General features: G+C 36.7%; 1 protein-coding gene across 1 annotated transcript in view; it reads left to right on the top strand.

The window, feature by feature from the left end:
• CRLS1 (cardiolipin synthase 1) overlaps positions 1-11,894 on the top strand; it is a 34,405-nt gene that overhangs the window by 5,809 nt on the left and 16,702 nt on the right. Inside the window, exon 3 of the mRNA XM_017877731.1 lies at positions 3,803-3,932. Coding sequence (XP_017733220.1) covers positions 3,803-3,932 — 130 coding nt within the window. The remainder of the gene's footprint in view (positions 1-3,802; positions 3,933-11,894) is intronic.

The raw sequence follows: 11,894 nt of genomic DNA, 5'->3' as shown, positions 1-11,894 counted from the left end.
TTTTTTTTTTTTTTTTGGAGACGGGAGTCTCACTCTGTCGCCCAGGCTGGAGTGCAGCGGCGTGATGTTGGCTCACTGCAGCCTCTGCCTCTCAGGTTCCAGCAATTCTGCCTCAGCCTCCCGGATAGCTGGGATTACAGGCACGCACCACCACACTCGGCTAATTTTGTATTTTAGTAGAGATGGAGTTTCACCATGTTGGCCAGGCTGGTCTCAAGCTCCTGACCTCAGGTGATCTGCCTGCCTCGGCCTCCCAAAGTGCTGGGATTACAGGCATGAGCCACCGCACCCGGCCTGTCCCTTCTTTTCTCTCAAAGCCTCCATTCATTGTCAATGTTGTCTCCAAGTCTGTCAAAGGCCATTATACTGGTAACAGTTTTTTTTTTTTTTTTTTAACAGACAAGATCTTTTTCAGTTACTGTAGTCTCCTTTTTGTCTGCTACTTTTTTTTCTTTTTCTTTTAAGCCGCCACATGAGATTACAGTATTAATTGAATGTTAGAGAGGCCCCATTAACATTTTTCTAAATACATAACATGATGTTTATGGAAACCTGAGTTAACTGGTGCCACATTTCACATTGGTTCCGTGGAGATTTTAGTGCCTTTCGATTGGCCACTGGGAGGTGGCCATACTCATCATTTTAAGCCGGGGAATGACAAAGTCGGATTGCCTTGTGCGTGGAAAATGGATTATAGACAGGTCAGAGTAGAAGCAGAGTAACTGGTTAGGGGCTCACTGTGGTCTAGCAAGAGTGGAAGCAGAGTAACTGGTTAGGGGCTCACTGTGGTCTAGCAAGAGTGGAAGCAGAGTAACTGGTTAGGGACTGACCGTGATCCATGGCAGCAGTGGTAGGAACTTAGACTGTGGTTGGAATTTGGAGTTGGAGAGAAGTATGTGGGTTTGAGATATATTTTAAAGACAGAGGTAATATGTTGATGGATTAGATATGGAGTGAGAGTAGGAAGAGTCAAATATGAATACTAGGGTGTTACTTTAAAAAAAAATTCTCTTCTAAAACCAGGTTCATGGAAATGACATTTTCTGTGATGAGCAACACTGGAATAGGGCAGAGTTTAAGGGAAAATACTAAGAATTCTGTTGCTTATCCACATAGAAGTATCAATTGAGCAGTTTAGTAGTTTGGAGTTGGAGGAAGTCTTCATTACAGAGAGAAATTTGGGAGCTGTCAGATATAGATGGTTGGATCTGGGTAAAATCATCCAGACTGAGGTAACAGAAAGGAAGAGTCAGAGAAATGAGCAACAAGTAGAGCACCAGAAAAGAAGCCAGTCAGGAACCCTGGGAAGGAATAGCTGGTGAGGAAGGAATAAAATTAGGCAGTGAGATTTCCCAGGAAGTGGAGAAAGTGCTTCAGTTGTGTCGAGGTCAGGTACTCTAAAAATGCGGAATTCGTTGGTGACCTTTATGAGCCTCACCTCTGGAGGGGTGGGGACTATTGGAGAGGGTTGAAAACAGATGTGAGATGGTAATGACACGGGACATTCCTTTGAAGCAGTTTTGCTTTGTAGGGGAATACAGAAATGGGATCACAGAAGGGTCTTTTAAAAAGATATGTATTGGGGAATTCTGTCTATCTATCTACCTATCTAATCCTCTATGTAAAAATATATATGCTGGAGTGTATGTATATACTGGGGAATTTTTCTTTGGTCTTTTTTTTTTTTTGAGATAAATCTCGTTGTGTTGCCCAGGTTGGCCTTGAACTCCTGGCTTCAAACAATCCTCCCACCTTAGCCTTCCAAGTAGCTGGGACTATAGGTGTGCCACTGTGCCCAGTGAATTTTTGTTGTTAGTTAAGTGATTAATTAAATGATCAGGTAGAGAGATTAAATGAAAGGGAGAGATTGATGATGCAAGGCGAGATGGGGAAGAAGAGAGGCAGGTCACAGAAGGTGACAGGGCATGGTAACGGATGAAGGAAAGCAGAGAGAGTGAATGGATGCAGGTAGGTGGAGGATTTGATGATGGGAATATGAGGACGAGCTGACTACATTTTTCTTTTTTCTTAAGGAAAATATAGACATGACCTTGTGCAAAAGAGATGAAGTTAGGTCTGAGGTGAGAGCAGAAACAGTGTGAAAGAGAGCATGAAAAGAGAGGGTAAATATAGTAGCAAGTGTGGGATTGCTAGGCAGTATTGGGTGCCCATGGGAGATTTGTGGTCCCCAGTTTGAAGTGAGACCAGTCTTCCCATTTGTGTGTTTTCCTTAAGCACTGTTCAGCTCTTAGGTGCAGGCCCAGAGTACATGAAGAGTTGTTTTTAAGCAGGGTTGAAGGAGAGTGGAGTGAAGGGGAGTTACAGATGTTTGTAAAGGAATGATGTTGATGTCCTTGTAATCTAGTGTGGGTTAGAGGAATAGTGAAGATGAGAGGGTGATGATGGTGAAAAAGTGAAAGGTTAAGTTCCCTGAGGTCAGAAACTGAACTAAACCTCATCTTCCAAGGTCCCAGCTCCCCAGGCTAGGTACTTTTCTGTTCATATGCTTAAGAAGAAAATAGATTTTTTTCAGTTGCGATAGTAATAGCTAGTAACTGCTTTTTTTTGAGGATTTACTAAGCGTTGAGTGCTGAACAAGTATTAATCACTTAATGTGCTGAAGACAACCACCCTTTTGAGGTAGGTAATTTATCTCTGTTTTACAGATGAGGAAACTAAGGCTTAGTCAGGTCAAATAACTTATCCAAGATCACACAGCTAGTAAGTGGCAGAGCCAGGACTTGAACAGCTTTTGTTCTGCTACAAAGACCACATTTTTTTTACCACAGTCCTGGACTCCTGCTGTCTCCTGTAACTCATTGGAGTACTTGAGATATGACAACTTATTTGTTCTTTAAAATGAACCATGATTAATTATGTCTAAATTAATCTTTTTTTCCCCTTAGAAATAGTATTAGGGAACTCAAACATTTGTTGAAACTTGAAGTTAAATGAGTAAAAGCCAGGAAGGGACTTGGATAAACCAGAAAATACTTGCCTTGTTTAATGTGGAGAGACAATACTTTTCAGTCCATTTTGTGGCCCCAGAGTGGCCAGACCACTCCCTTCTCAAGTTAGAATGGAGATCTGGGTTTTTATGGGAAGAACTGAATACTTAAATGTAGATAACTAATTACAGTTTTTAAAAGCTCTGATAGATCAAACAGAACCAGCTTGCAGGCCCCATTTGGCCCACTAGCAACTAGATGTGACTTATGCTTTAAATATAGTTTATTTTTATCACAATAATATAAAAATAAATAAGTATCAGAATTTTAACTAGGTCAGGTAGAGAGGACTGAGTTTTCTACTCAAATGTGGGTAATGCTGATACAGTCAGAATAAGGAATAAACAGTGGTATTGAGCAAAATAAATTGAAAAACAGAAAAATGGTAAGTTTTAACGGAGTTGAATTATATTATCCTAGACCAGGCTCAGCCATGCATGCTTTCTTTGAGTTTTCTTTAGGTTCTTTATAGCTTTAAATACATCACTAACCATATCTTTAAATGTGTGTTTGGGTTCATCCACCAAAGGGGCCTTGTGAAAATACTGAGAAATAACCAGAAGGCCTTGAGGGGAAAGAAAATAAATGTGCATTTATTTTAAGACCAGTTGCTAATTTAAAAGCAAAATGTATACCAGTGAAAGAATGAGAATGTTTGGGGGTAAGAAACAGAAGAGATTTTGTTTACATTTTATGAGAGTATAATCGTTATTCTGGTATATCTTAAGCTTCAGAATATCTACTCTGTTCCTGTTATGACATTTATATATAAAAAAAAAAACTTCTATTTTCAGTTGGATGGATTTATTGCTCGAAACTGGGCCAATCAAAAATCAGCTTTGGGAAGTGCTCTTGATCCACTTGCTGATAAAATACTTATCAGTATCTTATATGTTAGCTTGACCTATGCAGATCTTATTCCAGGTAAGAACACATCATGCGTACTTTTGAATAGTACAGGGAAGAATGACATTAGTCAGCTTAGGATTTCTCTTGAGAGACAAATAATTTTTGTTCCAAAAATATAGTTTTCAACTTTAAACAGTTGAACTGTTTTATTTGTCAAACTAATTGCGGATTTTAGAATTTGTGTCCTTGTTTTACTAGTAAAATCAGTTGCTTTCCTAGTAAGGTTGTTTAAAATTAAAATCGAACAAATATTTCACAGTGCCAATTCATATTACTCTGAAATTTTTTGGTGCTATATTATATATTTTAGTGCCTAGCTTTTGAAAGCAATTTAGTTTTCTTATGTTTATTATCTTTATTAATATCGTTTAATCATAATAAGTGAGAACTCTGAAATCCTGAAGATGTCTATAAAATTTCACATTATGTAGACCCTATTAGGCAATTTTTAAATTATACAATAGTTTGTACATTATATGAATACTTTTTCTAATAAGATTTTATGATTTTTTGCTTTGTATTTTCCATGTGCTTTTCTGATTGTTCATTTTCTACTTCAGTTGTATTTCTCAGTTGTTCTCCCTCAGATGAAGTTAAACTGTTTTTTTTTTCTAAGAGCTAGGAATCATATCTAATCACACTGGGACTTCCCTTCACCATCAGTCTAAGAGTTTGCATTTTTGAGGTTTAGGAAAAGAAAAAAAAAGGAAGAAAGAAAGAAATGATATCTTAGAACAAAGAAGCTGCCACATGGTCCCTCGGTATCATGTTATTATTGACACTTGGTAGAAAGAAGTATAGTGGCGTTTCAGCCTAATGTAGTCTCCTCCAACTAGAAATTATTTTTCTTTCTTGCTTTTAGTTTTCTAAGTTCTTGTACCAAAATAAAAAATAAATTGGACTAATGTTTACTTTTATGTGCTTCTTTGAAAGTTAGAATTGAAGTGTGTATGTGATTGGGGTGTGTGTATGTGTGTGTGTAAGATTTCTTGCCTCGGCTGGTCTCGAACTGCTGGGCTCAAGCGATCCTCCCACCTCGGCCTCCCAAAGTGACTGTGGATTACAGGCTTGAATCACCTTGCTTGGCCCCTCCCATTTTTCATAGTTACATTGTATTTTGATGTATTGTTTTACAAAGGTTGCCCAGTCATTTTGCTATTGAACATAGAAATTGTTTCCAGGTTTTTTGGAATTACGAGTAACATTGCTGTGAGTTTTACTTACATAATTGGTGTAGGTTGCTTTCTAAGCTGAGACTTCCCTTCACTGGCAATCTTAGAGTTTCCATTTTCTTTCCTCTATGTTGAGTCTGTTTTTCCAGGCTCCCTTGTCTTCCTTTGCATTAAGTTACTCCTTTTCTCCAGTTGTTTTCTGTAGAAGGATGGAGTGTGGCAGCCAGATTTTTAGAGGTCTTAGACATCTCAATGTCTGTATTTTGTCTTCCATACATGATTGACAGTTGAAGTAGGCATTACTTTTTTTAATCTTTTTTCTTTTTCTTTTCTTTCTTTTTGAGACAGGGTCTCACTCTGTGACCCAGGCTGGAGTGCAGTGGCACAGTCTCCGCTCATTGCAGCCTTGACCTCCCAGCTCAAGCAGTCCTCCCACCTCAGCCTCCCAAGAACTTACCACCACATGCACCACCACGCCTGACTAATTTTTCTATTTTTTGTAGAGATAGGGTTTTGCCATGTTGCCTAGGCTAGAGGTGTAATTTTTAAATTGCAGATGATTTTAATTTGGAATTGTGAAGACCCTCTTCCATAGACTTGGAGATTCCAACTTGCTATGGAGCAGTCTCTTATCATTCTGATACGTTTTCCTTTACATGTGATCATGTTTTGTATTGGAAAGCTTTTAGGATTTTAAGAAAATGTGATTCCTAATTGATGTTTTCTTTAAAAAGTTATCTCTCTTAATTCATTTTCTAATGCTTATATGGCTACCCATTTATCCCAGCACATTTTATAGAAAAATAGGTATTTTCAGACTCAGAGCAAGGTCATTTCTAAGTTGTTTTCTTCTCCATTGATTCGTCTGTCTTTGCATCAGTGGCACCCTTCTTATTGCTTTGCTAAAAGTCTTGCTGTCTGGTAGAGCAAGTCCTTTCCACTTTGGACATTCTTAGCCCTTTCCATTTGTTATAAATTTTAGAATCAACTTTTCCAAGAATCAGCAATTTTCCAGAGAAAAATCTGTTTGGATTTTGATTGGGATTGCAATGAACTTATGATCTGTTTGGAGGAATTTGCATCTTTACAATTTTAAGTCTTCCAGTCCACGGACATGCTGTATCTACTCTATTTAGGTCTTCTTTAGTATCTGTCAAAGTTTTATAGTTCTCTCCAGAAAGATAATAAACATTTTTGTTAGACTCACTCCTAAGTGCATGATAGTTCTTGGTGCTTTTATAAATGGTAGCTTTTAAATTTCATTTTCTGGCCAGGCACAATGGCTTACCCCCCTTGTAAGCCAGCACTTTGTGGGGCTGAGGTGGGTGGATCACTTGAGATCAAGACTTCAAGAGTAGCTTGGCCAGCATGGCGAAACCCTGTCTACTAAAAATACAAAAATTAGCCGTGTGTAGTGGCATGTGCCTGTAATCCCAGCTACTCAGGAGGGTGAGGCACGAGAATGTCTTGAACCTGGGAGGCAGAGGTTGCAATGAGCCGAGATTATATGACTGCACTCCAGCCTGAGTGACAAAGTGAGACTCTGTCCTCAAAAAAAAAAAAAAAAATTTATTTTCTAATAACTCCATGTTGATATGAAAAAGTCAGTACTGTTTCTAATGTTGATTGTTGTGTCTAGTGAAACTTGCTAACTTGTATTCTAACAATATACATATAAATTCGCTTGGATTTTTTACATGCTTAATTATGTCTTATATGTAATTAATGACAATGTATTTCTTCTTTTCCAATCCTTTTACTTTTTGTTTCTTTTACTTGCCTTACTGCACTGAGTAGTACAGTGTTGGCAAGGAGTGGTGTCAATGTCTTGTTCCCAATCTCATAGAAAAGCCTTAAGTGTTTCACTATTAAAGATGATGTTTGCTGTTGGTTTTGTAAGTATCCTTTTCAAGTTAAGAAGTTCACTTCTGTTGGGAGTTTGAGTTTTTCTTACAATTGGGTACTAAATTTTTTTGTGTTTTTTGCAGAGATGCGGTTTTGCTATGTTGCTCATGCTGATCTTGAACTCTTGGCCTCCCAGAGTTCTGGGATTACAGGCATAAGCCACCACCCCTGGGCTGGATATAAATTTTGTCAAACTCCTTTTGTGTATTACTATGGTCGTATTGTTTTTCCCTTTAGCTGTTCATGTGTGGTGAATTACACATGTTAATGCAATATTAGTTCTAATGTTAAAACAACTTGCAATTCCTGGTATAAATCCAACATTGCCATGATATATTATGAAAAACTTGCTGGATTTGTCTTGCTAATATTTTGTGGAAGATTTCAAATTTTAATTCATGAGATCGGCTTGGAATTCTTCATATATTCTTGTTAAGTTTTCATATCAGATTATAATTAGCTTCATAAAATGAACTGGGAACTTTTTTTTTTCTTCCGTTCTTGGAAGATGTTTCATTATGAATATTTCTACTTAAAAGTTTGGTAGAATTTGTTAAAGCCATTGAGGCCTAGAGTTTTCTTTACGGAAGAGTTTTAAAATAGATAATTCATTTTCTTTGTTAACAGGATGATTCAGGTTTAAAGTATATCTTTTTTTTTTTTTTTAACCTTCAACCAACTCACTCCATATTGTACCTTTTGACCAGTTTTAAGTTGTGATGTTTTCTCGGAATTTGTCCATTTGATCTACATTATAAAAAATTTATCATATGGGATTTATGGTATCCTCATTAACTTTATTTATTGACTTACTACTCCTTGTGGAGCAGGGCTACCCCATAGGCAGTGTGCCCAGAATAACTCTCATTAACCTTTTGATGTCTATAGGATATGTAGTAATGTCCTTCTTTTCCTCTTATTTTTTGTCCCTTTTTTTCTTTTTTTTTTTTAATCTTTTTTTGCCAGAGGTTTGTCAGTTTTATGAATCTTTTCAAAGAACCAGGTTTGGGTTTTGTCAAGCCTCTCTGATATGTTGTTTACTACTTCATTAAATCTTGCTGTTTTATTTTTTCTTCTTCAGGTTTTCTTTGCTGTTCCTTTTCTAATTTTTTTTTTTTTTTGAGTGCAGTGGCCTGATCTCAGCTCACTGCAACCTCTGCCTTCTGGGTTCATGCGATTCTCTTGCCTCAGCCTCCTGAGTAGCTACGATTACAGGCCTGTGCCACCATACTCGGCTAGTTTTTTTGTATTTTTAGTAGAGACGGGGTTTCACCATGTTGGCCAGGCTGGCCTCGAACTCCTGACCTCAGGTGATCCTGAAGTGATCCTGACCTTAGGTGCCTCTGCCTCTCAAAGTGCTGGGATTACAGGTGTGAGCCACCATGCCTGGCTCTAAATTCTTTTAATTGATTCTGTCTAGAAATAAAATGGAGATTCTTATGTAATTAAAAATTTTTAGTAGCTTTTTTTAAAAAAGGAAACATGAAAATTGATATATTTTATGTAATCCACTATATCAAAATATTATCATTTTAACTTGTAATCAATAAATTTATGAGAATTTTTTCCTATCACACCTTCAAAGTCTAATGTGTATTTTGAACCGTGCAGCTATAGGTGGCTACTTGTTTTTCAACTTTTCTAAAGATTGCATATAATACTGTATATTTTCCTCTAATTACCACTTTCATTGCATCTCCTATGTTAGTTTTAGTGTGTCATTGTCCAGTATACAATATTTTCCTATTTCCAGTATTATTCTTTCATTGACCTGTTAGGTTAAAAATAAATATATCTTAATTTGTTGCCATTTTGGGGGGGATTTTTTAGTTATCTTTTTGTTACAATTTCAATCGTAATAACCTTGTGTTCAGAGAACATGCTCTGTGATTTCAGCCTTTCAGCCCAGTACAGTCAGATTTTATAAATATTCCTTGAATACTTGAATGTATATTCTACAGTTCTTGGGTATGATGTTCTTCATAGGTCTATTAGATCAAGTTTTAATCCTGCTCTTGAAGTCTTCTGTTTCTTCACTGAATGTTCTTTTGCTTTTGGTTTGTTCAGCAGTTAGAGTTTCCTACTGTGTGTCTAGTTTTCCAGTATTTGTCTCTGTAGTTGTGATTTTGTTTTGTATCTTTTTTTTTTTTTTTTTTTTTGAGACAGAGTCTTGCTCTGTCTCCCAGGCTAGTGTGCAATGGCACCATCTCGGCTCACTGCAGCCTCCGCCACCTGGGTCCAAGTGATTCTCCTACCTCAGCCTCCTGACTAGCTGGAATTACAGGTGCATGCCACCATGCCCTGCTAATTTTTGTATTTTTAGTAGTAACGGGGTTTCACCATGTTGGCCATGCTGGTCTTGAACCCCAGACCTCAAGTGATCTGCCCACCTTGGCCTCCCAAAGTGCTGCAATTATGGGTGTGAGCCTCCACACCTGGCCTGCTTTGTATGTCTTGAAGTTATGTTGTTAAAGTGAGTATGAATTAGAAATTGTTATGTCTTCTTGGTGAATTGAATGTTTTATTGTGAAGTGACCCTCTATAGCTCTAGTAATGATTTTTACCTTAAAATATATTTTGTGGGCTATTACTTAAGCTCAGCTGGCTTGCTTTTGGTAGTGTTTGCATGATAAATATTTTACCTTCTACATTTCTGCATCTTTTTAGATATCACTTATAAATAACATATATTTATGTAAATATATATGTAAATAACATATTTTAAATAAAACCCATTTTCTCTTAACCCAAATAGTCTTTTAACAGAAGCATTTAATCCATTAATATTTATTGTGATTGAGAGATGTTTCATTCAGTCTTTTATTTTACTTGAAGTATTGTATATGACACGTATGTTTTGTCCTTTTTAGTATTTTTAAATTATATTTTCTTTCACTCTACTAGTTTGAAAGTTTTACACGGTTTCCATTCAGTTTTCCTCCAAATTAAAACATTTATCTTTATAAAAATATGATCTTAATAATTCTGTACTCATTCTGGGCATGGGAGGCACCTTAGAATACTTGAACTCCAATTATTCTCTTAGCTTAGGTTACTGTTGTCATACTTTTATATATTTCTTAAACTCACAGATATGTTTATATAATGTTCATTTAAATTTATCTTCATATTTATTACTCTTTGTTGGTCTGTGTTGTTTGATGTATTTCAGACTTCCCATCTGAGATCATTTTCCTTTTGTCTGAAGTATGTTCTTTTGGAATTCTTTTTAATGTAGGTGTACTGGTAAATTCTTTTTCTCTGAAAATGTTTTCATTTTGTCTTTATTCTTGAAGAATATTTTTGTTGTGTATAGAATTCCAGGTTGGTGTTAGTTTTTCTTAGCATGTTTAAGATATTGCTCAGTCATTCTCTTCCATTGTTGATAATAAGAAATCAGCTGTTAATCCTTTTTTTTTTTTTTTCAAGGCAAGGTCTCACTCTGTCACCCAGGCTGGAGTGCAGTAGTATGATCTTAGCTCACTGCATTATCTGCCTCCTGGGCTCAAGCAGTCCTCCTACCTCAGCCTCCTGAGTAGCTGGGACTACATGTGTGTGCCACCATGCCCATCTCATTTTTGTATGGTTTTTAGAGATGGAGTTCGCCTGTTGCCCAGGCTGGTCTTGAACTTTTGAGCTCAAGCAATCTACCCACCTTGGCCTTCCAAAGAGCTCTGATTACAGGCAAGAGCCACTGCACCTGGCCGTATTGCTTTTTTTGAAGGCAATTTTGTTTTCTTGTGGCTGTTTTTAAGATTGTCTTTTGTTTTTCTCAGTTTCATAATAATATTTCTTGTTATAAGTTTCTTTTTTATTCTGCTTGGGATTTATTGGACTTCTAAGTCTGTGGATTATATATTGAAGTTAGTGCTAGAAAATTCTCAGCCACAATCTCTTTAAATGTTGTTGTGTATTCTTTCTTTTCTTTTGGGACTACAATATACCTCTGATAGACGTTCTCTCTGTATCCATTACATCTCAGTGGGTTTTTTCTGTGTTCGCTCATTTTATCTTTTTGAGCTCCATTCTGGCTGTGCTAATAGGTTTACTATTTTTCATTTAATTGCCTCTCTTTAGCTGTACCAAATCTATTTAATCTTAACTTCTATTGTATTCTCTAACTATAGAACTCCTGTTTTATTCTTTTTTGGACTTGCTAAGTCATCTTTTATGGTTTTCAGTTCCATGCTGAAGTTTTCAATATTGACTTTTATCCCCTTGTACATGCTAATAAGCTTAGTTGTTTTTATAGACTCTGGTGATTCAAAAATCTTACATCTTTTGGTAGTCTCTTTCATTTGTCCACTGTTTCTGTTGATTCTTACTCATGGTATTTTAATTATTTGTTATTTTTTTTCCTGTTTAGATATATTCTTTGAAAAATAATTTGGAGGAATATTTGATTCTTATGAACATGGCATTACTCACCAGAGAAGATTTTTTTGTTCTACCAGGTGCCTAGGAATGCTAACAGTCTGGGACCACATAGACCACCAGGTGATGAGACAATCCTGGGAGTCCTGTTTTACTTTGGGCCATCTTTTCTCCCAACCCTGTAGGAATAGTCATTCAGATCCTAGCTGCAAGCTAGGAGATGGTTTATCAGAGCCCAGCCTCGAGGGCTCTGAGCTTTGGCTACTGTCACCCCATCATAACTGAGCTTCATGGATTGATTCTTTTCTTTCAGATTTTCTTTTAAAAATCTTTGTCTTTTTTTTTTCTTCTGAAAGATTCCCCCAACATTACCATTCCCCCCTTCTGTTGACTTTTTTTGGCTCTCATTTTGAATTTTCACGAGTTCATGTTCTCTGTCTTCGTTTAAAAAAAAAAAGTTCTTATATCGTGGATGAATGTCATTCAGGATGTCTATACATACATGCGCATACCTCATTTTTATTGC

Source organism: Rhinopithecus bieti, unplaced genomic scaffold, assembly GCF_001698545.2.
Source record: "Rhinopithecus bieti isolate Rb0 unplaced genomic scaffold, ASM169854v2 scaffold_65, whole genome shotgun sequence".
Classification (NCBI taxonomy): domain Eukaryota; kingdom Metazoa; phylum Chordata; class Mammalia; order Primates; family Cercopithecidae; genus Rhinopithecus; species Rhinopithecus bieti.
Note: the sequence above shows the minus strand (reverse complement) of the source record. Positions and strands in the feature narration are given on the sequence as shown.